The sequence below is a fragment of the Ranitomeya imitator genome, chromosome 5 (assembly GCF_032444005.1).
Source record: "Ranitomeya imitator isolate aRanImi1 chromosome 5, aRanImi1.pri, whole genome shotgun sequence".
NCBI classification, from domain to species: Eukaryota; Metazoa; Chordata; class Amphibia; order Anura; family Dendrobatidae; genus Ranitomeya; species Ranitomeya imitator.
In genome coordinates, this window is record NC_091286.1 from 315502447 (window position 1) to 315529489 (window position 27043).

Below are 27043 nucleotides of genomic sequence, written 5' to 3' on the forward strand. Positions count from 1 at the left end.
GACAGGGGTTTCTGAAACTGGAAACCCACTTTACATCTGTGGATTTTGTCTGCAGTGTGTATGAGATTTTGACAATGTAGCTACTGTAATAAGCAGTGGAGAATCCAGTCAGTATCTATCCCGCAGGATGTACCATCAGAGTGACAACAGGACTACTAGGGGGCAATGACACACTTTTTGGGGTGGTTTGTATTTGACTCTGGACTGGACTTCTTGAAAACAAGTAAGAAACCTGAGTCTAGTGCTACATTATATTTTTCTATCAGGTAAATATTGTCTATAAGTATGAAATGAACAGTAACCATATTTATTATGTATTTTGCTGAAATCAGTTTTGCAAATGAGCGTTGAGTAGAAGATTATAAATACGATTTGTGGTTTCCTTCCTCTAGATTTCTTTTGTGAAAGAGGCATTTATTGATCTTTCTCTGCCAATTATAGAGGGAAGGGTAAGTGAAACTTTTCATTCATTTCCACCGTGTGGTGTATTTTAGCAAATGTTACGTAATGTGAACCTGTCAGCTGATATGTGCTGTCCAATCCGCGTGCAGCTCTGATACGCTGTGGCGTTTTACTCACTGCCCACTGGCCAGGACTGACAGGTCTCTGTATGTATGCACACGTAGACGGAGCCCTGTTAATCCAGGGCACTGGACTGGGAGAAGCTGCCAGGGACGCACCTGTCTGACTATTCTACAGCACCGCTCAGTCACCAGCAGCTCTTAATGTATGTTTTTCTCTCAAACACCGTAGTGTTTCAGAGTCGGACTTACCTGGCTGACTTAATGGCTGACTTAACACAGCCAGTACCTGATACATGCTGCCCATATAAGTTCACCACAAACGAACACCCTCGGAATCCACCCTCACTTGTATCTGAAGTCCCTTACACCTACAGCTAACCAATGAAATGGCTGGGTTGGCGGAGTTTTGTCTGCTGATCATTGTCATTTTACCCCACTGAGAGCCATTTGGAGACAGTAAGTAGCTCTCACTGGGGTTCCTGTTCCAATGGTTCATAGATGGGAGCCGTCTAATTGTACCGGATCGTTCACAAACGGCCATTAACTGGAGTCAAGTCAGATAAGGGGAGCGTGACAGACTAGACTGCAGTTTGTGTGTGTGTGAAAACAAGATACAGATAGCAAGCCTGCAACTGGATAGAACACGTGGCTGTCTGGATACGAATACCGCTGGGTAGTCAGAGGAGAAAGTCTGGAAACACAGTCAAGCTCAGCTTCCATGGTCCTGACTCAGAGGTCCAAGAGGTATAGGTGCGGGTTAACGGGAACCCTGAGGGGGGCGTGGCCTAGCAGGAGATGTGAGAGGACGCTTGCCGGACCTCTCCCGCTGCCCGAACGGAGATTTAAGTGATTCTGAAGGCGCCGCCGAACGCCAAACACCGGAGGAGCAGCTCCTGAGTGGCCGGGGAGCAGGGAGAGCGAAAAGCGCGCTGCAGGAGCCGGGGGAAAATGACGCGCAAAAGGCAGAAAGAAGCCGGGGTGGCCGGCTGCACGCGCTCCCAAGATGGCGCCGACAGCGCAGCGGAGGAGGCGGCAAAGGCAGGCGCTGCTTACCAGAAGCGGCTAGAAATACTAGCAAAGCTGGAGCAGTTTGCCAGAACAGAGGAGGCAGGACGGATGATGCAAGGAGCTGAAGGAAAGGTGACAGGAGGAGCAGTGGACTCAGTGGAGCAGACGGGTGAGCAGGCTGGGGCACAGAGGGAGGTGGTGGAGAGCGAATCCTGCTTAGCACCCACCATAACACCAGCCATAAGCAATGCCCCACTAGATAAGGGGGCTGGGCTGGCCCTGGATTGTGCAGCACAGCTGGGAACTGTATGTATTGATGAGGCTGCGGAGCCGACCCTGAGGGACATTTTCTCTGCTATATTGTCTTGCAAGACTGCTTTAACAACCCTAACTGCTCAGGTGGATGGCCTGAAGGGGGAGGTCTCCTCGTTTCGCTCAGCCATGCACAAAATGGAGGGGAGAGTTGAACTGTTAGAGGAACGTGTAGGGGGAGCGGAGGACCAAATTGCCGAAATGACTAAAAGGGAGAAAAAATACATCCAGCGCATTTCAGAGTTGGAGCTTAAAACTGACGATCTGGAGAACCGCTCACGTAGGAATAACTTGAGAATTGTTGGTGTGCCTGAAAAGGCAGAAGGAAACAACCCCACGGAATTTATTGAAACATGGTTGAAAACTAAGGTGGGAGGAGATAGTCTCACTAAGTTATTCGCGGTTGAAAGAGCGCACAGGGTGCCGTCCAGACCTTTGCCCCCTGGATCCCCTCCAAGGACTTTTCTGGCTAAAATCCTGAATTATAGAGACCGAGATATTCTGATGAGGAAGGCCAGGAATATGGAGGAATTAACCATCGATGGAAATCGAGTATCCATCTATCCTGACTATTCCACAATTGTGCAGAGGCTTAGGATGAAGTTTGGAGAGACTAAAAGACGTCTGCGTGAACTGGGCCTGGCTTATTCTATGATGTATCCGGCAAAACTACGCGTGGTGGCTATGGATAAGGTCCACTTTTTCCAGAGCCCTGAGGAAGTGTCACACTGGTTGGATCTGAACGCGAAGCGTATTGAAGCGAAAGGGAACCGCTGAGGAGGATCAGGATTGATTTTCTGTCTAAAGTGTTCATCTGACAGAATTAACTGAGCTACGGGTTCACTGTGACAGAATACTGGAGTAACTTGTTTTGAAGGACTAGTGCGCTTTGGTTGTGTTCGGCGGCGCAACTGTTTTTACATTATGTTTCAGATGGGCGGGGGGAGGGGAACGACTGTTGGATAGTGGGAAATTTATTGTGGGTGAGTGTCGGCTTCTAAGTCACTGGTAGGAGTGTTAGTACGTTCCCCTTTTTCTCATATAGAGAGGGAGTAGGAGTTTTGTGAGGGAGGAGGTTATTGAGGGAGGGAGAGGTAAGGTTTAGGTTAATTTGTAATAATGAGGGATGGGGGGGAGGTTTGGGGGGGAGGGGTCAGTTTAGGGGAGGGGGGAAGAAGATCAAAGGATGGGAGAAGAATATTTTCATTGTTTGGCAATATGATGGGAGATAAAGTTAAAATTTTGAGCTGGAACATTAGAGGTCTATCAAACAATACAAAGCGTACGGCGATTTTGCAATATATCTTGAAACAGAGGCCCTCGCTGATATGCCTTCAGGAAACCCATTTAGTAAAAGAAAAAGTGGATATACTGCATAAAAGATGGGTGAGGAGGGCGTACCATGCGACGTTCTCGAACTATGCTAGAGGGGTGTCGATTCTGGTGCACACGAACGTACCGTTTGAGGAGGTGGAGGTGACGATAGACAGTGATGGACAATATGTATTCCTAGTGTGTAAAGTATTCGCTAAATTGATATGTGTAGTGTCGGTATATATTCCTCCACCGTACTCGGGGAAAAAACTGCAGGAAATTCTTAATATAGCCGGTAGATGGGGAGGAGTTCCTTTGCTTATATTGGGAGATGTCAATAACATTATTAACGATCACTGGGATAAGGGTCAACACGCACAGCTGAGGGCGGAAGGGAATGAGACAGCGTTTGGTAGTTATTTGAAAGAAGTAGCATGGAGGGATCTGTGGAGAGTCCGTAACACTGACACGTACTGCTTTTCCTGCTATTCGGCGACACATGGCTCGTTGTCTCGCATCGATTTGGCCCTGGGCAATGAAGGAATGGACGGGCTAGTGGAGAAGGTGGCGTATATGGCTAGGGTAGTCTCGGACCATAGTCCGCTTGTGGTAACACTGAAAATTGAAAGCCTGGGGGAGATAGCTAAGCGGGGGTGGAAAATTAACCCTTTCTGGTTGCAAATTCTGGATATGGGAAAGATAGGGGAGGAGCTGGAGGAGTTCTTTCTAATTAATAAAGGTAGTGCAGCGAAATATGTGGTGTGGGATACCATGAAGGCATTCTTGAGGGGGATATTATTTAGAGAGATATCTAGGCACAAAACACGAACAAGGGAATCTGATAAAGCGATAATGGAAGAATTGAAGGTAGCGGAGGCTGCATTGAATGATCTGCGCTCACAGGACACCATAAAACGTATGAAGAAGGCTCAGGAGGAGGTGAATAAGTTACACTTACGTAGAGCAGAAAGGACAAGGAATTTCCAAAGAGAGGCATTTTATGCGGAGGGAGAGAAAGTGGGGCATCTGCTGTCGGTGGTGGCATCGGCGCAAAGGGAATCGGCACATGTACATGCCCTAGAATTGGAAAATGGCAGTATTGTTACACAGGGGGCCCAAATTATGGAAGGATTTAAGGGTTTTTACAGCAAACTATATACATCACGATTGGAACAGGGAGAAGAAGAAATTGACAGGTTCTTAGAGGTGGCAGACTTGCCTAGAATAGAGACAGAGGATAGAGACTGGTTGGATAGGCCGTTTACGGTGGAGGAATTGGAGGGGGCCTTGAGGTCCATGGCGGGAGGGAAGGCGCCGGGGGCGGACGGCATTCCTGTCGAAATATACGGCAACTTTGCTGAGGAGCTGATGGCTCAGTTGTTGGAGGTCTTTGAGGAGTCACTGGAGAGGGGTATATTGCCTGATTCCATGAGGGAGGCCATTATTGTGGTCATCCCCAAACCAGACAAGAACCCAAGATTGCCGGAGTCATATAGGCCGATATCACTCCTAACGACAGATGTCAAGATTCTGGCTAAGGCCCTGGCGAACAGGCTGACCCGGGTGATAGAAAAAGTGGTTCATTCGGACCAATCAGGCTTTATGCCTAATAAATCAACTGCCATTAACTTGAGAAGGCTATTTCTTAATATGCAAATACCGGCTGATAATGCTGGCAAGAGAGTGGTGGTTTCCCTCGATGCACACAAGGCCTTTGATAGTATAGAATGGCAATACCTGTGGTCGGTGCTGAGTCGTTGTGGGTTTGGGCCAGTCTTTGTGTCATGGGTGAGACTCCTATACTCCTCTCCGGTGGCCAAAATCAGGGTGAACAATATGATGTCAGACAGCTTTCAGCTTTTTAGAGGTACAAGGCAGGGGTGCCCGTTGTCCCCGCTGCTGTTTGCTTTGGCGGTGGAACCGCTGGCAGCGACTATCAGACGGTCTCAAATGGTGAAAGGGTTTTTATATGGGAAGATGGAGGAAAAAATCGCCTTATATGCAGATGACATACTGCTTTTCCTTGAGAGCTCTGGGGAACCACTAAGAAATGTAATAGCATTAATCGAGAGATTTGGGCAAATTTCAGGGCTAGTTATTAATTGGGACAAATCGAGCGTTATGCAGATAGATAGAGAAGTGGATTGTACAAGGGAGGTGGAAGAAGATACAAAATTAAGGGTGGTCACTCAGTTTAAATATTTGGGGATGCAGGTAGCTCTTCCCTTAACTAGATTTGAGGAACTTAATCTCGAGCCTTTAGTAACTAAGATACGCACTAAGATCTCAGCTTGGAGTAAGCTAAATTTGTCAGTGGTAGGAAGAGTAAATCTCCTTAAGATGGTGGTGATGCCTCAGATCCTGTATGTCCTACATAATTCTCCGGTATGGATCCCGATGAGAACATTCCGTAAGCTGAAATCGATATTTGGAGAGTTGGTGTGGGGAAAGAAGAGCCCGAGGATTAGGCAGGAGACTTTGCAGAGACCCAAAGATGAGGGGGGGCTTGCGTTACCCAACCCATGGTTATACTTTCTGGCTGCACAGAGCCAACATCTTAGGGGATGGGGGAAAGGGTTAGTGGAAGAAATGGGTCACAGTAGTCTGGTGCATATTAGCGGGGTATGGCCCTTGAGTTTGGGTCTGGAATCAGGACTATTTAGGAAATTGGGGAATGGCTTTCCCACCATGAATTTAATTCATAGAGTATGGCAGATGCTGAAGCGTATTAGGGGAATTGGGGGCTTCACGGAATTTTCACCTATCTGGGATAACTCATCTCTTCAAGAATTTAACCATATGGAAGGAATGGGAGAATGGAGAGAAAAGGGTATTAGGCTATTAGGACAATTGATTCACAGTGGGAGTCTTAGATCTTATGATGCGCTTCGGCAGGAATTTCAGTTTCCGGGATTAAAATGGTATCAATATAGGAGAGTTCAGCACGCTTTTCAGGCACAGAGGAAGAGGGGGCCCATAGTGGTTCAGAAAGATCTCATGTTAGACTGTATTCTAAATAACAATGGAACAAAGGGGGCTATATCGGAAGTATATGGGGATTTACTACACACATTCTTGGAGGATTACCCGATTAAAGCTAGAGGAAAATGGGAGGCCGAACTGGGGGAAATAGACGATGACAAATGGGGGTCTATTCTGGAATACATACCTAAATTGTCAATGAGTGAGCCTGGGAGACTCTCGCAATTGTATGTGGTTAATAGGGCCTATAGGACACCTGACTTGTTGTTCAAAGCCGGAGTGAGATTGGATTCTGAGTGCCCTAGGTGCACTCAGACTGAGGCGGGTATGCTCCACATGTTGTGGGTGTGCCCCAGGCTCTTTTCATATTGGGTAGCAGTGTTGAACCAAATTGGAGTGCTTTATGGATGTGCGATTCCCAGGGATCCAGTGGTTTGTATACTTGGGTATGTGGAGGAGTTGTCGGCCGATGAAACTGCCAAAATGGCAATAGCTAGATTGCTCTTCGTTGCAAGGAAAGTGATTGCGAGATACTGGATTAGGGAGGAACCTCCAACCAGACGAGAATTTACCGCACAGGTGAATCATATTGTCCAGCTCGAAAAAAGCATTTATACCAAGAGGAATAGGATGGGGTTTTTTCAAAAGCTATGGCAGCCATGGCTAAATGGGAATGATTAAGAGGTTGTGGTAAATAATGTTAATAATACAATTTGTCTGTAATAAAAATGATCTTCTTGGGGAGGAGGGGGGAAAGTTGGGGTTGGTTATCTGAAGGAGGGAGGGGGGAGAAGGGGTATATTTTCTTGTTAAAATGAAAAACACAAATGCACTTTGTTGTATGAATAGATAACATTTATTATGTTCAATAAAAATTTATCTGATAAAAAAAAAAACGGGAACCCTGAGACGTTACAGGAGAAAAAGTGGATAGAGGCTGCTTGTAGGCTGAATTTGGAACCATCGGTGAAGAGAGACTAGGCAGGCCGGGGGCACGGGTACTGCACCAAGTGAGCTGTACTTAGAGAGGAAAGCAGACTGAGTAAAATAGAGGGCCTTGTTGAGGTATGCTGTATAACCAAGATGCTTCAACATCGTCTAACACCACCTGTAGCCATAACAAGTGTACCTCTATGGCATGGAAGAGCTCTGCAAGAACTTGTGCAGTATGATTTTCATCGCCTAGAGCTGCAGTTAATATTACATTAGCATCACCATCTTTCTGTCCTGCAGAAGTCAATGTGAGTCTACCCAGGAACACTGCAGGAGTACAGCCAAAAATGGGTTTTTAATTTGAAAGTGTATTATGTTCTTTACATGCCCATTGTGTCCTTTTTGTCCTCACTTTTCTAGCACCACGTGTCTTCAGAGTATGCCAATCTACTCTTCTCACTCTTCTCTTTTGTTCAGTGAACGGCAAACTATATTTCTCTCTTATGATGTTAACTTAGGTCTCCAAACCTGTAATCTTTGGAAAAGGACAGAAAGCCAAAATGACTCAAGATAGTATATCATATCCTTGTAATGACAACTCACCAGGGAGGATGCACAAGACAGACCCTGAAGTGAATAACAATGTAAGGATATTTCATACCTTTGTATAACAACGTTTTATATACATCCAAAAATGAAGAAGAATGAAGTGGCACTCACCCGATGTTGCTATATGAAAATGTCCTTTATTCAGAGCATACACTCACAGACATATAGTGGAGAGGCGGCTTGGTGAGGAGAGAGGTGCAGGAGGAGGCAAGAGGACGACGGCCGTTTCCACTATATGTCTGTGAGTGTATGCTCTGAATAAAGGACATTTTCATATAGCAACATCGGGTGAGTGCCACTTCATTCTTCTTCATTTTTGGATTAACATTGCTATTTATGTTGTGCACCACCCCAACGCTTTTGCTTATTGCATGCCGCAGTGGTTCTCATCTGAGTCTCTTTGATCCATACTCCAGCGCTGGTTGCTTGAGGTTTGGGCAAACTCCACGTTTTGTTTTATTTGTGGAGGAAACACCTGGTGCCATTCCACTTTTTTTGATTTTATATACATCCCTCCCCCCCTTGGTTTATTGCCTATTTTGTTACATTGCAACCTATGTTTAGACATTTTTGTAATCCGATTTGTGTGTGATACCTCAGCACTAAATAGTCTAAGTTAGTAAACTGAGAAAAATAGTTATAAATTCAATTTATGGGATCAAGTAACTAAAAATTGGCATGTGTATATGTATTCATCGCAAAAGGGGTGAAGTCCCTAAAAATATCTGCTGCAAGCAATTACCTTCATAAGTCACATGCTTAGTAAAAGGACGTCCACCTCTGTGCAATTGAAGTATCACGTGGTCTGTCAGTATACACACACCTTTTCTGAAAGGCCACAGAGGTTGCAAAACCATTATGCAAGATGCACCACTAACCAAACAACATCATGAAGACCAAGGAGATCTCCACACAAGTCAGGGAGAAAGTTGTTGAGAAGTACAAGTCAGGGTTGAGTTGTAAAAGAAAAAAAATCCAATCTCTGATGATTCCCCAGAGCACCATCAAATCTATTATTATCAAATGGAAAAAACATGGTGCCACAACAAACCTGCCAAGAGAGGGCCGCCGACCAACACTGTCTGGGAAAGGAGAACATTAATCAGAGAGGCAGCACAGAGACCAGAGGGTAACCCTGAAGCAGCTGCAAAGTTCTCAAGTAGAGACTGGAGTATCTGTCCATATGACCACAATAAGCTGTACACTCCATAGGTGGCTTTTATGGAAGAGTGAGCAGAAGAAAGCCTTACACCAAAAATTGTAAGGTTCATACTGAGTTTGCCAAAAGACATGTGGGAGACATTTGTATGGAGGAAGGTGCTGTGGTCAGATTAGCCCAAAATTGAACTTTTTGACCACGAAGGTAAACACTATGTCTGGCATCAAACCAACACAGCTCAACACCCCAAGAACCCCGTCTCCACAGTGAAACATGTTGTGGCAGCATGTGGTGGTGTTTTTCGGCAGCATGGACATGGAAAATGGTCCAAATCAAGGGGAAGATGGATAGTGCAAAATACAGAGGTATTTTTAAGCAAAACCTGTCTGTCAGTAATTTGAGACTGGGACAGAGGTTCACCTTCCAACAAGAGAATGACCCAAAGCATACTGCTAAAGCAACACTCGAGTGGTTTAAGGGGAAACGTGTAAATGTTTTGGAGTGGCCTAGTGAATGCCCAGACCTTAATCCAACAGAGACTCTGTGGTAAGACTTGAAGATTGCTGTTCACCAAAGGAAACCATCTCACTTGAAGGAGCTGGAGCAGTTTTGCTCTGACAAATGGGTAAAAATCCTAGTGGCCAGATGTGGAAAGTTCATAGAGACTTTCCCAAAACGACTTGCAGCTCAGCTGTAACTGCTGAAAAAGGAGGCTCTATAAAGTACTGGCTTTAGGGGGGTTAATAGTTAGGCTGGGTTCACATTGCGCTAGTGGCGTCCGTTAGACGGATTACGTTACACCGCGGCATAACGCGCTGTAATGCAGCCCGTTAACGCCGCCATTAAGTCCAATGTCGGACGCATCGCTAGCGCACGCCCACAATGGGCGTGCGCTTGCGATGTGCCGTCATTGAGTGACGGACCCTGGGTCGGGGGCTGCGGCATTTCCGGGTCCGTCACTGCTAGCGCAGATAGAGCATCTGCTAGCTCTATCTGCACTAGCGCGATGGAATGTCGGCACTTGCGTTAGTAGCAGCCCGTTAACGCATGTGTTGAACGGACTGCTGTTAACGCAATGTAAACCTGGCCTTATGCACACTGAAATTTTCAGTTACTTTGTTCTATTTGTTGTTTGCTTCACAATGAAAAGAAAACCAAATGTTCACAGTTGTAGGCATGTTCTTTACTTGAACTGATGCAAACCCTCCAAAAAAACAAGTGAGATTACAGGTTGTGAGGTAGCAAAACATGAAACATGCCGGGGTGGGAGGATGAATACTTTCACATGCCACTTTATATAGTGCCAACATTCTGCTGTTGATTAGACAATGACAGAGTGTATGGAACTATGCCCTTTTGACATGGTTATGGAATGGGAACACCCATTTGTCAGTTTATTCTTATATTTCCATTAGGAACTGTCTAACCATTGTAAACAAATGGTGTAATGGGTAGATATTTCATGGGAAATTTGTATTTACGGTAATTAATAAATATTAATATTTGTAGACAACCTTCAGGTCCAGCACTAGTACTCTCTGATTGGTAAGGGCTGAATGGAATCTACTAATAGTATGGGTCAACCACTTAGTCATTCTGCCATGTACGGTCATGGTTACTTATTCAACTGGACACATCATGGTATTTATTATACTCCGTAGAATACTATTTTGATTGTACTCGCTGGGACAGTTTAGCCCTGACATTGCCTTTTTATACCAGATTATTTTGGGGGGAATTACTGTTTTTTGTACAAAGTGACTTGAATCCCTAAACTCAATCCGGGTTGTGCAGGTGTGCTTATGAATCCTTGAATTCTCTATTTTTTACTGCTTTTGTAATCATTTTTAAAATTTTGTGTTTTAATATTATTCAATGAAAATATTTAAATTTTAGTTGTGTATTGTAGTAGACCAATTATATGGTTTGTAGGTGGAGCTGATTGTTGTATAATGTAGACACAAGGGACCCTGATTCAAGTGATGTGTCACTTACTGGGATGCTAGCTGTAGTTTTGATAACATCAAATCAGCAGGAGATTATTACTAGAGAAATAATAACGCTACTGTCATGTAGTCCTCCATATTTGTTCTCATGAACACTGTATATACGTGTGTATGTATGTATATATATAATGTATGTAGAAAGCTGCCAGTCAGGGGGTTATACAGGGCTCAGCAGAGAAAACAGTGCAGCAAGCAGCCCAGTGACACGTTGCAGTCTGCCCCTACATCAGATGAGGTTGCCTTTAAATATGCTTGTCGGCTGACCTCCTCTTTTAGTTTGACGTAAATGCATTCCTCAGGCTATGTAAAAATGTTCTTACCCTAATGTTTGCACTTGTGTTCTGATTTGAAAGAAACTTGCTAATATTCACCGTATCTAATTTATCTTTAGAATAACTTAAAAGAACAGAAAGCGTCACAAAAATGTAGTTCTGAGAACAGACACAGTAACTATACCGAGGAAGGCGAGGATCAGTCTGAGCGGGATGGAAGAGATGGTTCATTACCAGAACTAAAGTCTTCTTCCAGGAGTGTACAGACTGGCAGCCAGTCAGATGGCGGTGAAAGGGATGGCGAGAGCAGTGGAGATGCGGATAGTGAGGCTTCAGACTGGGAAATGTCATTCATTCAGATGGATGCAAAGCGGGAATGTAATAATCGTAAAGCGCGTGCATCGGTGGACAGTCCACAGTCCACTAATGGCAACGTTGGCCTTGGTGCAGTCACTGGCTCTATAGCCAAGTTCAACCTTAATGAAATGGCAGAGAATTTGGAATCCTGTAAAGATGGGATCAGCACAAACCATCAGCCTTGTTCACATGCAAAGTGTGTGCCATCCCCGAACCCACAAAATGCCTTCCAAACACTCTCCCAGGGCTACGTAACCAGCTCCAAAGAATGCTCTGTCCAGTCCTGTCTCTACCAGTTCACATCTGTCGAGCTCTTAATGGGGAACAACAAGCTGCTGTGTGAGACGTGCGCTGAAAACCGGATGGAAGATCAGAGGAAGGCTCCCTCTACAGGTAACGGGGCTGCGTCACAGGGCCCTACAGAGCTGCTCTCAATTCTGCCAAACCATGTGTCCTAGAGTAGAGATTTCCAGATTTATAAATAAAGCTTAAAGGGAATCTCACCCCCTAAACTATTTACAAGCACATGTAGCTTTTTCAACGACAAGTCCAGCAACAACTTTATATAGCCAGTCGGTTCCTCTGTTACTAAGAAATCCGTGTTTGAATTGATGTGTAAATGAGGCTGTAGATATGAAGCCTCTGTCACTCCTGCTCTATTCCCCGCCAAGCCCTGTAGGGGTACAAAATGTAGAGTTTTGCCTATTGAAACGATCACTGAAAAAATAAGAAATTTGGTGGTCTCAGTGTAACACCCAGCTGATCTGAAATGGAGCCAGGAACCCCCACCCCATCCCCACCAATGTTATATTAATGGCCTACTCTTTAAGATGGCCCATCCATATCCAGGTTCCAGAAAATCTCATTTAAGGGAACCTGTCTGTTGATTCATGCATTCCAAACCACATGCAGCATGAACCGGAGCCTGTTTGCACAATTTCCTCTAATGTTCTTGCGTTTTAGGGAAAACATACTTTAAAGATCAGTCTTCTCTGCTCCGTGTGATTGATACTTTTCTCCCATGTGTGAACATAGGAAGAAATGGTCTATCAACTAGAATGATACAGGGATCTATAAACGGTTTTCTCTGAAACGTCATCAGAGTGGTTTTGAGAAAAGCATGTCTGGCTCCGATTCATGCTGCCCATGGTTTGGGATGCATGAATTAGCTGACAGGTTCCCTTTCCATGACTTCCTAGGATACAAATAAAAACCCATTTACTATGCTCTACAGAATATTGGGTCTCGGGGAGACTTTTTTCTCTTAACAAGTATGCATTTTCAATGTGCACAATCATTTGTCTGACCAAAGTTTTTTTTTTCACATCTTCTAGACGAGAGGCGTGATAGTGTGTATACCAATGCTCGAAAACAGCTCCTAATATCCGCAGTGCCGGCCAATCTCATTTTGCACTTGAAAAGGTTTTGTCAGGTAAGATGTAGTCTTTGGCTATATTGGAGCACACACCATAATATATATTGGTATAATTGTAGTACACTAAAATGAAACGACAAACAAAGTGTAGCTTGTACATCATCGGATTTCTTTTAAATTGTTCCTCCTTTGAAACTAACAAGGAATGAAATTTTGTTTTGATGCAGAATGGGTTAACGCTCCGTAAAATCAATAGGCATGTGGACTTTCCCTTTATATTCGACCTGGCTCCATTTTGTTCTGTGACCTGCAAGGTATGGCATATTAACACATTATATCAAACACAAACTGATAGTTTATACTGTGCGCTTTGGTGAATAAAATGGAGAAGGGCATATTTAGCATCTACCTACTGTCTGCAATTTTAGGCAGTGGTAACTAAATATCTAAATATGGCACCTATGTCCGATACACGCTGCCCAGCAATGGAAAAAGAGGATACTAGAATTTGAGTTTCCTGAAATTGCCTTGTTTTTGAATTGCCTTTGACCCCCGAAAAACGTTCCTGATATTGGTGAATATATGCAGTTTTTAAACATATAAGGAGTTTATAGGCGTTGACCTATGACTAAATAGTAAATTACACTGTTAGATCACATAAAGGTTTTAGTTGGACTTTATTTTATTTATTTTTTTTAACAATCCCACATCCAGATATTGTGGTTAAAAAATTAAGGATCACCCCGGGAACAAGTGCAAAAGTGATGTGAATTTGTCTTGGTGCCAAATCACATGTCCGATCAGTGGTGTATTGTGTGGGAAAGCTAACAGAAACTGAACAGCCTGTCTACAAGTGTCTCACATATTAGCACATTTATTAGCATTTAGTTTCCCATTATTGATGCTTTTAGTGATTTGTTTATTCATGAGCTAACCTTTATCTTTGCACCTACATAGAATATTTCAGAAGAAAAACAGGTTCGGTACAGTCTTTATGGAGTAGTAGAGCACAGCGGGTCAATGAAAGGAGGACATTATGTTGCATATGTGAAGATCCGGATACCTTCCAAAAGGGAGTTGGATAACATCAGTGGCGTCAAGTATTCATCTGGTCAGTATACATCCAAATCGACTACTGAACCCCACAGCCACTATAATATGGTTATTAAGGTTATTAAACCTGGCAAAGTGTGCATGCTGAGGATAAAGCAGCAATCAAACAATTTTCTCTGTCCCCCATGACGGCACCACGGAGAGAGGGGATCCGCCCACCTAGGACAGGAAACCTACAGATAAAAAGGCGGTACCTCTCTCCCGCATCAGTTTGGTTTCCTGTCCTTGATGGGAGACCTACAGAAGACCTACCTCGTCGTGGGAATTCCGGGCCCAATCAGTCCGACTCAGACCCCTGTCTCGGCTGGTGTGGTGTCCTGAGGTGCCACCGCTGAGGTCAGGGGCCATAGGGTGCGCGGGGAGAGGCGGCAAGGAGAAGCACGGCCGCCTCTCCGGGTAATAAAAAATATGCAGCAGCAGCATCCCAGGGGGGGCCCTCTGTGGAGCAGGAGGTAGCGCCAGTGCGGCCTCCCAGCGTTAGCCTGCGCCGCTGGGACACGCGGGGGTTCTGAGAACCAGCGCTCATGCGCGGCAAAGCACGGCGCCATCTTGTGGGCGGTCCCGCCAGAAATCTGTTCTCGGCGGCACTGCGCATGCGCAGGAATTCGGGCGCGATCTGGCGCAATGCACGTCTGGGAAAACCAGACACCGCGCATGCGCCGGCGTTTCTGCCTCGGAATAAAAAGCGAACAAAAAAAGTCACGTGCCCGAAAATGTTACCAACAAAAACGTCAACTCGTCCCGCAAAAAACAAGACCTCGCATGATTCTGTGGACAAATTGTACAACAACTTTTGGGGTCCATTTTCTCCTGTTACCCTTGGTAAAATAAAACAAATTGGAGCTGAAGTACATTTTTTGTGAAAAAAAGTTAAATGTTCATTTTTATTTAAACATTCCAAAAATTCCTGTGAAGCACCAGAAGGGTTAATAAAAATTTTGGTTCCAAAATTGTGCTGATGTAAAGTAGATATGTGGGAAATGTTACTTATTAAGTATTTTGTGTGACATATCTCTGTGATTTAATTACATAAAAATTCAAAGTTGGAAAATTGCGAAATTTTCAAAATTTTCACCAAATTTCCATTTTTTTCACAAATAAACGCAGGTAATATCAAAGAAATTTAACCACTATCATGAAGTACAATATGTAACGAGAAAACAATGTCAGAATCATCAGGATCCATTGAAGCATTACAGAGTTATAACGTCATAAAGGGACCGTGGTCAGAATTGTAAAAATTGGCTCGGTCATTAACGTGCAAACCACCCTTGGGGGTAAAGGGGTTAATGAGCGACATGAGTTTGCCTTTAACCCCTTCATGACCGGGGGATTTTTCGTTTTTCCGTGTTCGTTTTTCGCTCCCCTCCTTCCCAGAGCCATAACTTTTTTATTTTTCCGCCAATTTGGCCATGTGAGGGCTTATTTTTTGCGGGACGAGTTGTACTTTTGAACGACATCATTGGTTTTAGCATGTCGTGTACTAGAAAACGGGAAAAAAATTCCAAGTGCGGTGAAATTGCAAAAAAAGTGCAATCCCACATTGGTTTTTTGTTTGGCTTTTTTGCTAGGTTCACTAAATGCTAAAACTGACCTGCCATTATGATTCTCCAGGTCATTACGAGTTCATAGACACCAAACATGACTAGGTTATTTTTTATCTAAGTGGTGAAAAAAAATTCCAAACTTTGCTAAAAAAAAAAAATTGCGCCATTTTCCGATACTCGTAGCGTCTCCATTTTTCATCATCTGGGGTCGGTTGAGGGCTTATTTTTTGCGTGCCGAGATGACGTTTTTAATGATAGCATTTCGGTGCAGATACGTTCTTTTGATCGCCCGTTATTGCATTTTAATGCAATGTCGCGGCGACCAAAAAAACGTAATTCTGGCGTTTCGAGTTTTTTTCCCGCTACGCTGTTTAGCGATCAGGTTAATACTTTTTTTTATTTGATAGATCGGGCGATTTTGAGCGCGGCGATACCAAATATGCGTAGATTTGATATTTTTTTTATTGATTTATTTTGATTGGGGCGAAAGGGGGGTGATTTAAACTTTTATGTTTTTTTTATTTTTTTCACATTTTTTTAAACTTTTTTTTTTAACTTTTGCCATGCTTCAATAGCCTCCATGAGAGGCTAGAAGCAGGCACAACCCGATCGGCTCTGCTACATAGCAGCGATCTGCTGATCGCTGCTATGTAGCAGAATTGCACGTGTGCTGTGAGCGCCGACCACAGGGTGGCGCTCACAGCGACGGGCAATCAGTAACCATAGAGGTCTCAAGGACCTCTATGGTTACAATATACAAGCATCGCCGACCCCCGATCATGTGACGGGGGTCGGCAATGACGTCATTTCCGGCCGCCCGGCCGGAAGCGGTAGTTAAATGCCGCTGTCTGCGTTTGACAGCGGCATTTAACTAGTTAATAGGTGCGGGCAGATCGCGATTCTGCCCGCGCCTATTACGGGCACATGTCAGCTGTTCAAAACAGCTGACATGTCCCGGCTTTGGTGCGGGCTCACCGCGGAGCCCTGCATCAAAGCAGGGGAGCCGGCATCGGACGGTATAGTACGTCCGATGCCGGTAAGGGGTTAATTAAATACTTTAATCAATTCAGTTTTATGTGTTACCAGTTTATTGAAATCGGTTTTTGTTCGTCCCCTGGCATAGTGCAGTCTTTTTGGTATTGTGTTTCCCCCCCCTACCCTGTGTTGTTCCATAACCTTAATAAATATCACTATTCAGCAAATTATTGGGCATTATTTCGGTTCTTTTGTTCTCGTTCCTTTGCTTGCAATAGCCGAGTTGTCTGTCACTTTGTCCATTTTGGTATACATAGTGGTGATGGTTGAGAAATCGTTCTCTGTCTTTTTAATTTTTTTTCTGATTTATTTATTTATTCATATGTATATCTTGCCTTGAGATTTGTGAATAATCCACAAAAGTACTCGCGCTTTGGAGCTAGTCAGGTTCCTTCTTCAGGTTACTGTCATTAAAACAAGTATTTCATTGCATAAAAATACAAGTTTGGAGTCAGTTTGGTTCCTATAGGTAATTAACTGAAGAATCCAAACTGGGTCAGAACTGCATTATCATTTTTGTAGCACAAAATATGTTTTTAATGAGCAGTATCCTAAAAATGCAAAGTAATATCCCCAATATCACCAGTGCCCACACATTCCTGTGTCTCCTATGCACATTTACTACTGGTTTTCCAGGGGTTGCTCTGGAATTAGCTCTCCACGTGGAGCAGCAGCTCTTGTGTGTTTCAGCATTGTTGCACAACTGTATCTGGTGAGTACTTCATGTTAGTGGTAAATTTTCTTTGATATAACTTGCGTTTATTAATGGAAATTTGGCAAAAATTTTGCAATTTTCAAACTTTTAATTTTTGTACCCTTAAATCAGAGAGTGTTGTCACACAAAATAGTTAATAAATAGCATTTCCCACATGTCAACTTTACATCAGCACAATTTGGGGAGCATACTTTTTTATTTTGCTAGGACTTTATAAGGGTTAAAAGTTCACCATCGATTTCTCATTTTTCCAACAAAATTTGCAAAACCATTTTTTTTAGGGACCACCTCACATTTGAAGTGAGTTTGGGGGGTCAATGTACCAAAAAATTCCCCAAAGTGCCACCATTCTAAAAACTGTACCCCTCAAGGTTCGCAAAACCACATTCAAGACGTTTATTAATCCTTCAGGTGCTTCACAAGAACTAAAGCAATGTGGAAGGAAAAAATTAACATTTTACTATTTTCACAAAAAATTTACTTTGGAACCAAATTTTTTTTATTTTCACAAGGGTATCAGGAGAAAATGGACCACAAAATGTCTTGTGCAATTTCTCCTGAGTATGCCTATACCCAGTATGTGGGGAAAAGCCACTGTTTGGGCGCATGGCAGGGCTCAGATGGGACTTTGACTTTTTGAACGCAAAATTGGCTGCAATCAATCAATAGTGGGCGCCATGTCACATTTGGAGACCCCCTGATGTACCTAAACAGTGGCGCTCCTGGAAACTTTCCTGCATGAAGGCTCAGGTGTTCACGGTTTGCCACTCCCATCTCCTATATAATCTGGGCCCTGGCAAGCACTCATTGTTAGAGCTAGTATCATTCGGCATGTTTAGGAGTTGGTGGTTTGTTGGTGTTGTTTGAGAAGGTGTTTGGTGGATTTATCCGAGTCTGTTGCTAGGTTTTGGGTGTGTGCTATTTGCCTTCTTGTCCTACTTTAGTTTTACCCCATCCTCCACTCCCTGGTGCATTCCTCTGTTGTATGTGTGTGTATATTTGTATGATTGGTATTTTCTGTTATTCCTGTTCGTATTACCTTGTTAGTCTGGTTAATGAATTATGGTACACTACTACCCCCTCTTCCCTGGGTGGGGAAAGGTTACAAACCGAGGGCGGATTCAAGTGCTAAGGCAAGGTACATGGCCCTGGTGTCTTCGCCATCACAAGTAATTTGGGGAACAGGGCAAGCTAGGGCGCCCATATCGTTAGGGATAGGGAAGGAGCCCCTGGTCCTGGGATACCAGACAGCAGCGTTGTGACACCTACAGTAGGTTCTGAAAGTGGCTGTCTAACGGAAAATGCAAATCGATGTTATGCTTGACCCTACATGAGCCACAGTGATAACGAAAAAGCTGCTTTCACTCTGTTAGGCACAGCCTGTGCATTTATCTTGAATATTTGTTTTCAATTTGAATAACAGGCATGTAATGTTACACATGCAAGAGAAATATATGGTCAATCAGGGCTTCCACAAGGCGCTAGTGTGATGTCACAGGAAGGCACTTCTTAGATGTGTCAATATTGTACTATATTTTGGAAACTAAAGACATTTTCATATGCCCAGTATATGCCAGCGTTGAACTTCACGTTTGTTTGTGTCAAAATGAGGAATAAAGTTTTACTTGCCATTTTCTTTGCTTTGTAGTATCAAAGGACGGAGCTATGTCACCTTCCAGCCAGTGGGTGTATGTCAGCGATACACATGTACAAGTGGTTTCTGAATCCAGAGTTCTCAGCTCACAAGCATATCTTTTATTTTACGAAAGACTGTGTTAAAATTAGTTTTACAGATTACATATCCTGGTGTGCACCTTACAATACAGGCAAAGAAGGGAAAAAGGCTGCTGTTCATCTGACCGCATGAAACAATGGGACAAGTGCACTATGGTGAATATGCCAGAAATGTGGAAATCCGTGTTCATGCCACACTTTTCGCACTGGACTAGAGCCGAGGCATGTGGCTAAGCTTTGTCTTAAAATCCACCAGATGTTAGTGCTGTGTACCACAATTTGGGTGTAAAATACTGACTTACACTATGTTAGTTTGGCTTACTGTAAGTAAATGTACCCTAATTGTCCATCAAAAAGCACCAAGTCTATCACACAGTATGTGCCACGGGATTAATTGTTCTGCCTGCTGCCTTTAATTTAAACTGTATTAGTATATCTACGCCATCTTCAACATCCTCCACGTATATTATAGTTGTGGAGAAAATTCTGCCATCTCTATAATAAGATCTGTGTTGAAGGAGAGTCAGTAGGCCTCCATTCATATTGAAAGGTCTGCTGGTCCCACTGAAATCATCAGGTTCAGCCTATTTTGTACATGGATTTTACATGTAGAAGCACTAGAGGAAAAACTATGATTTACCCTCCATCTATATGGGCATGCAGATCATCAGAAGCTGAATAAGATGATACTTTGATATCTGTAATCCGATGTCTTATTCCAGAGATCTTCCCTATAGTCTACCTCTGACGGCATGTACTTCTTGTCACTGTATGATGTTGACCAATCATAGAGCAGAAACATGCAAGGGAAAAAATACCACCCCACCACAATAGCTTAGAGAAGGTTTCTCACTGTGATACATTTAATTACAGTTTACTCTCCTCACTGCAGACCTGTTTTTGATTACAAAGTGCCTGGAAAGAAGTGTGATTACTAACACTTCTTCAGCTTTCATACCAAAAGCCTTTATTGGGGCTAGAGAGGCAGTACAGCTAACAGCACTATTGGTGGAGAACTGATAGAAGTGACCTCAGCTCTGCTGTACTGTCCCGTTCCTCTCTTCTCTTTTCCCAGCAGATTATAGATCACACTAAGATACCTGCTTTAGGCTAATGTAGTTGCTGTTGTCTTTTCTACTGCATGTTGCTGCCTTCTTATGATTGGTCAATGTCATACAGGGGGAAGAAGTACACGCCCCCAAAGGTAGACTCTTGGGAAGATTTCTGTCGCTCCTGTAGATCTTAACTGCTCATTTGCGTTTACATCAGATTGCAAATATAAAGGTATCATCTTATTCAAACTTTTTTGACTTGCATGATCAAATAGAAGGCTTAGGTGAGTTAATCCTACTGATAGATTCACTCTAATGAAGAGACTGCACCTCTTAATAAGTTTGCTACCACCACAAGAAGATTTCTCTATTTCTCTAATCAGAAATATTTAGAACCGTTTTACACCAGAATTGGCAAAAATAGTTTGAATTGGCCTCCTGATGTTCTGAGCCAAACTTAATCTTCTTTGGAAAGCACAAAAGCAGTGTGGAACCATGGGCAGTGCTGCTAGGAAATACTGTTTTGGCTAACTAAGGGGGTTCCCAAGCAGGGGAACCCTTTTATATTGTCCAGTAGGGTTTCCCCAGGATGTTGATTCCGCCTTAATCCTTTTAAACTGAAAGATATGTAATTAGTAAGCAATGTTATTCCTGCACAATGAAAACTGCTGTGTTTTTAAGAACTGATATTTTATTTGAAACTAAATATAATTATCTCAAAAGTGCTATTTATTTTTAGATGTGGTATGTAAACTTTGCAAATTCTGTGTTTACATTGTTGTCTAATTTGCTGTTTTTTTTCTTGACCTGTCACATGACGCAAATACAATAGACGCCAACGTGTAAATAAAATTCTATATTTGACAAGTAAATCTGATGTATGGTTCTCATTTTAAATGTTGTGATGTGTTCATTTTTTTTATGTGAGTAGAGGCAGAACATTTTTGCAGGATCTTGGTATAATAATTTAGAGGGGTTTTCTGGTTGTCCAAAACTCCATTCATCGGCTGCAGTTTTTTGTAGAAAAAACAAACTTTGCTTTTACTCACTGTCGCTGTATCAAGCACTAAGCTTTCACAACTGCTCCCAGTGACTGTTGTCTGCAGCATTGATGTCTTCACCATTGATGTCTTGTCGACAGCACTGTGCTGCCTCTAACTGAGCTCCTCAACTTGTGTAATCAACTGGCCGACGTTGTTCAGTTACTGGCTGCAGCGTTGGTGGCATCATGTAAGCGCTGCAGACATTGCAGCGCTTACAAGTGGCGGAGACTCATCGCAGGACCTGTGGAGGGTGAGTAAAGGCCCTGCAGTTTTTAAAACAAAATTCAGTCTGGAGAACAGGGAGGAAAAAAAAGCAACATGGATTTTTGATCGGCAACCGTTTTAGAAACTCTTTACAAGACAAAGATAAATCAATATCCTTACCGTTTGTGCAATGTGTTTTATTTCTAATCATGTCTAAAAGTAGTCCATTGTTTTGTCTACTTTTCACCACCTGAGAAGAAAGAAGGTGATGAAAAGTAGACTTTTCAGTATTGAAGGTGAAATCCAGAAGAAATGGAGTACATGGAAACCACAAAGAGTAGTAAAATCCAAAAAGTTTTATTAAAATTATATACATGAAGAATAAGCCATACATACTGGCAGAAGGAGGGGAATAGGTGTGGAGACAGCAAGGGAGAGAGACAGAGACAAAGTAGTAACCATAGGTAAGTAAGGCCACAACCCATTGTAAAAAAAAAAGGTATAAGAACATAGGTAGTAAAAGGTGCAAAGAGACTGGTGAATAGTCAAAAAATTAAGCATTCAATGGAACACCAGACTCGTATATCGACCTCGGTTAGTCCCTAGGGGATCAGCAGGGGGACGCACTGACACTACCAGATACAATGGGTAAGCTGGACTAACCGCGGTGGATTACTACCTATGTCCTTATACTTTTTTTACATGGGTTGTGACCTTACTTACCTCTGGTTACTATTTTGTGTCTGTCTCTCTCCCTTTCTGTCTCCACACCTATTCCCCTCCTTCTGCCAGTATGTATGGCTTATACTTCATGTATGTTATTTTGTTCAATAAAACTTTTTGGATTTTGATACTCTTGAAGGTTTTCATTCACTCCATTTCTTCTGGTTTTCATATATATGGGAGTATTCCATCAGCTCATATAAATTTAGCATTTATGCATCTATTTTGAGAGCGAGGCTGTAGCCTTTCTCGGCCTTGGTATTTTGAATTGCTTACCTTGACTTCTGTTTTAGGTATTGAAGGTGGTCTTGTGGTCAGCAGATCACTGATATCCAGCTTTCGAAACACCAGTGATCATCTGCTGAGGAATTAAAGCATCACATGGCGGATAATGAATCCACAGGAGCAGTTGTTCTCCACTCTCTCATTTCCTTATGTCCTAACAGTTTACAATAAATTTAACAATTGTCTTTATAAAAAAAAGTGATAAAGTCAAAATGTCTAAATCATCTATCTACTAGTAGTACATGATTATATAGCTTATTATCAGTGAGATAAGACCAGATGGTCAGAAGAGTCAAGCCAAATCCTCAAGCTTTACAGTCTAAATATCATGGACCTAAGAATCTTGTAGTCACAAACCCTCAAAAGGGCCGTGTCAACACTGATTGACTGTTGAAACCAAGTACAGGCGCTCAGTGCATCCTTGGTGTGGCCAAACATTTACGTGCACCTTCACACCTACTTGTTTCCCTCTGTCTCTACCCCTCCCTTTTGATTGACAGCTCTGGTTTTATAGAGCCAAAGAAAGGAGAGAGAGAGATGGAAAACAAGTAGGTGGAAAGATGCACTTAAATGTTTGGCTATGCCAAGGGTGCACCGAGCACTTGTACTTGGTTTGAATAGTCATTTAGTGCTAACCAACTCCCTTTAAAATACATCTCCATTGAAATAATATAATGTGCAAATGGATAATGGTTTTCTTTACACAGTTTTTTAGTCTATAAAAAGGCAATTTATGCTCCAGTGCTGCTCCTTCAATTGTAATGAACAGACACCGCTGCAGTCATTGCAAAGTATTCTGGAGTAATGGAGCTGGATTTTAAGGTACCTTCACACTGAGCGACGCTGCAGCGATACCGACAACGATGTCGATCGCTGCAGCGTCGCTGTTTGGTCGCTGGAGAGCTGTCACACAGACAGCTCTCCAGCGACCAACAATGCCGGTAACCAGGGTAAACATCGGGTTACTAAGCGCAGGGCCGCGCTTAGTAACCCGATGTTTACCCTGGTTACCAGCGTAAAAGTTAAAAAAACAAACACTACATACTTACCTTCCGCTGTCTGTCCCCCGGCGTTCTGCTTCTCTGCGCTGTGTAAGCACAGCGGCCGGAAAGCACAGCGGTGACGTCACCGCTGTGCTTTCCGGCTGGCCGACGCTCACAGCCAGTGCAGGAAAGCACAGCGCCGGGGACAGACAGCGGAAGGTAAGTATGTAGTGTTTGTTTTTTTAACTTTTACGCTGGTAACCAGGGTAAACATCGGGTTACTAAGCGCGGCCCTGCACTTAGTAACCCGATGTTTACCCTGGTTACCAGTGAAGACATCGCTGAATCGACGTCACACACGCCGATTCAGCGATGTCTGCAGGGAGTCTAGCGACGAAACAAAGTTCTGGACTTTCTGCAGTGACCAACGACATCACAGCAGGATCCTGATCGCTGCTGCCTGTCAAACTGAACGATATCGCTAGCCAGGACGCTTCAACGTCACGGATCGCTAGCGATATCGTTCAGTGTGAAGGTACCTTTACTCTACTTAAGTTAATTTACTCAGTCTGTCACTATTGTGCATGATCAGTCAATAATCGGATTAACGTGATCGCTAAACAGCGTAGCGAGAAAAAAAATGAAACGCCAGAATTAGGTTTTTTGGTCGACGCGACATTGTATTAAAATGCAATAACGGGCGATCAAAAGAACGTATCTGCACCAAAATGCTATCATTAAAAACGCCAGCTCAGCACGGAAAAAATTAATCCCTCAGCCGACCCCAGATCATGAAAAATGGAGACGCTACGGGTATCGGAAAATGGCGCATTTTTTTTTTTTTTTTTTTTTAGCAGAGTTTGGAATTTTTTTTCACCACTTAGATAAGAGAACCTAAGTGTTTATGAACTCGTAATGACCTGGAGAATCATAATGGCTGGTCAGTTTTAGCATTTAGTGAACCTAGTAAAAAAGCCAATCAAAAAACATTTTTTTCCTGTTTTCTAGTACACAACATGCTAAAACCAATGATGTTGTTCAAAAGTACAACTTGTTTCGCAAAAAATAAGCCCTCACATGGCCATTTTGATGGAAAAATAAAAAATTTATGGCTCTGGGAAGAAGGGGAGCAAAAAACGAACACTGAAAAACGGAAAATCCCAAGGTCATGAAGGGGTAATGTCCAAAACTTACAAATGAAAAACAAATGGTATCCACCGGATCACAGCCAGGGAGTCAAGACCGTACGTATCAGAGACCAATTGCTGTGGACGACTGCACCGCCGTGTCATGCGAGGTGTTTTTGCTTCACTTGGCTCCATGCTTCTTCACACCAGCTGGACGCTGCAGAGCCACCTGCCCTGTAGTTTGCAAACCAAAACTGACTCACCCAACCCTTGCTGCAGGGTTTTTTAAATAGAATCTGCGACCATGGGCCCACTTGTAAGATCCAGTCTGGAGGGAGCGAACTGCCTCACTACCAAAAATTTGCTCCAAAAATAAAAGCCCATGCCGGGTTTTCTTAAATCTGCCTTGGGCAAATAACTTGCCCTAGTCCAAACTATTATTTTGCACTGCAATCACAGCTATGCCTGTGACTGCAATGCACTCCAGTGGCCTCTATGCTTCTATACGCATTCTGGGGGATTAATATCGACCCTCGCATATGATCCCCCTCACTGCCTATCATGTTCCCCCATTCAATCTTGTGGGGTTGAACACTTGTCACCCTGAAGGGGCCCCGTAACGGGGCATCCGCATTTCCCTGCGACTTCACTGCGCGATATTACATAGTGAATTTGAAATTTTGCAAGGACAGGAACCATCTGGTGACCCGAGCATTCCTCCCTTTGGCACTTCTTATCCAGTCCAAGGATGAATGATCTGTCACCAAGTGAAGCGGTCCACCTAGCAAATAATAGCGTAGTGACTCCAAGGCCCACTTAATGGCCAACTACTCCTCCACTACGCTATAATTTTTCTCGGCCGGTGTGAGTTCTCTGCTTAGGTAGGTGACCAGATGTTCTTCTCCGTTCACCTGCCCTGCGACAGGACCGCTCTAGGCCAATGTTAGATGCATCCGTCTACACAATGAAGTCTCTCTTGAAGTTGGGGCTGATGAGGATGGGTTGTCCACACAGCGCCACTTTCACAGACCGGTATGCTTCCTCCGCTTGAGGGCTCCACTGCACCGTGACCAATTTTTTTTTTTCCTCCTTTAGGAGATCGGCTAGTGGTGTTGTTTTCCCAGAGAAATTAGGTATAAACCTCCAGTAATACCCAACAATGCCAAGAAGTGCTCTCGCCTGTTTGGTGGTAACAGGTCGGGGCTTATTCTCTATGGCCTCGATATTATTTATTTGAGGTTCGATAACCCCACACCCGATCACGTATCCTAAGTAGCGGGCTTCCTCCAACCCTATTGCACATTTCTTGGGATTTGCCATCAAGCCCACGGCTCTGAGAGAATACTACCGTTTGTACCTGGAAAAAGTGGGTATGCCAGTCAGTACTAAAGATGATGTCATCCAAGTACGCTGATGCATACTTCCGATGGGGTTCTAGCACTATGTCCATCAGGCTTTGGAACGTGGCTGGTGCCCCATGTATTCCAAAGGGCAAGACGACATAGTGGTACAGACCTTCCGGTGTTATGAAGGCGGTCTTTTCTTTTGCTGACTCCGTAAGAGGCACCTGCCAATAACGCTTGGTGAGATCAAGCGTGGTAAACTACTGGGCCTGACCCAGTCACTCGATCAGCTCGTCCACCCGGGGCATTGGATAAAGATCGAAATTTCGACACCTTGTTTAACTTACGGAAATCATTACAGAACCGTAATGATCCGTCCTGCTTCGGGATTAGCACAATGGGGCTTGCCCAGTCACTCCAGGACTCCTCAATTACTCCTAGCTGAAGCATTTGTTTTACCTTACTCGCGATGGCTTGTCTCCAGACCTAGGCGCACAATATGATTTCATTCATACCCTTACATGAGGCTTAGTGACAATGTCATGCTGGTTGACAGAGGTACAGATGACTGGGTAGTACAATACATCCTTATTCTCTTGTACTAATTTCCGCACCTCTCGACACTGCTGTTTCGAGAGCATGTCTCCTATCTTTACCTCTCTCTCGGCCTCCGTCCGGCCCAATATGGAGGGTCCCCAGATGTAATGTCTGGAGTCACATCCATAAGCATACACTCCCAGTCCTTCCACGTTTTCAACAGATTGACATGATACAGCTGTTCAGGTTTTCTTTTCTAGGCCGGTAAACTCGGTAGTTTACTTCCCCCCCAAGTTTTCCCGAACTTCATGTGGCCCTTGCCACTGGGCCATAAGCTTGCTCTCGGCGGTGGGTACCAAGGCTAAAACCTGATCTCCTGCTTTAAAGGAGCGGAACCCTGGCCTTTTTGTTACTTGTGCGGCCCTACGCTGCCTGAGCATCCAACAAATGCTCTTTTACTATAGGCATAACCGCTGCAATCCGGTCCTGCATATTGGCCACGTGCTCAATGACACTCTTATGTGGCATAGGTTCCTGCTCCCACATCTCTTTGGCTACGTCCAGCAGACCCCTAGGATGCCTGCCATACAGTAGCTCAAAGGGTGAAAATCCCATGGAAGCCCACGGTACTTCGCAAATGGCGAACATCAAATAGGGCAACAACATGTCCCAATCCCTTTCATCTTTGGACACTACCTTATTCAACATGGATTTGAGGTTTTTGTTGAAGAGCTCGACTAGTCCGTCAGTC

General features: G+C 43.7%; 2 protein-coding genes across 5 annotated transcripts in view; one reads left to right on the forward strand and one right to left on the reverse strand.

Annotated features, from left to right (window-relative positions):
* The window catches only part of USP45 (ubiquitin specific peptidase 45), a 196510-nt gene extending 175591 nt beyond the window's left edge, over window positions 1-20919 (forward strand). For 3 of the 4 annotated variants that reach the window (XM_069726315.1, XM_069726316.1, XM_069726318.1), the window contains 7 exons: window positions 393-449; window positions 7592-7717; window positions 11239-11869; window positions 12811-12908; window positions 13079-13165; window positions 13809-13962; window positions 18910-20919. In XM_069726315.1, coding sequence (XP_069582416.1) covers window positions 393-449; window positions 7592-7717; window positions 11239-11869; window positions 12811-12908; window positions 13079-13165; window positions 13809-13962; window positions 18910-19040 — 1284 coding nt within the window. In that variant the 3' untranslated portion in view covers window positions 19041-20919. The remainder of the gene's footprint in view (window positions 1-392; window positions 450-7591; window positions 7718-11238; window positions 11870-12810; window positions 12909-13078; window positions 13166-13808; window positions 13963-18909) is intronic. The other variant, XM_069726317.1, reaches the window with a different exon arrangement.
* A 4450-nt stretch (window positions 20920-25369) lies between these two features.
* Window positions 25370-25732, reverse strand: LOC138637744 (uncharacterized). Its single transcript, XM_069726656.1, has one exon. It carries the CDS (start codon window positions 25730-25732, stop codon window positions 25370-25372), a length of 363 nt encoding a protein of 120 aa, XP_069582757.1.
* Between the last annotated feature and the right edge of the window lie 1311 nt (window positions 25733-27043).

What these genes read in the sequence shown, in the direction of transcription:
- LOC138637744 (XM_069726656.1), bottom strand. Translation starts at nt 25,732, where the DNA reads ATGGCAAATCCCAAGAAATGTGCAATAGGGTTGGAGGAAGCCCGCTAC.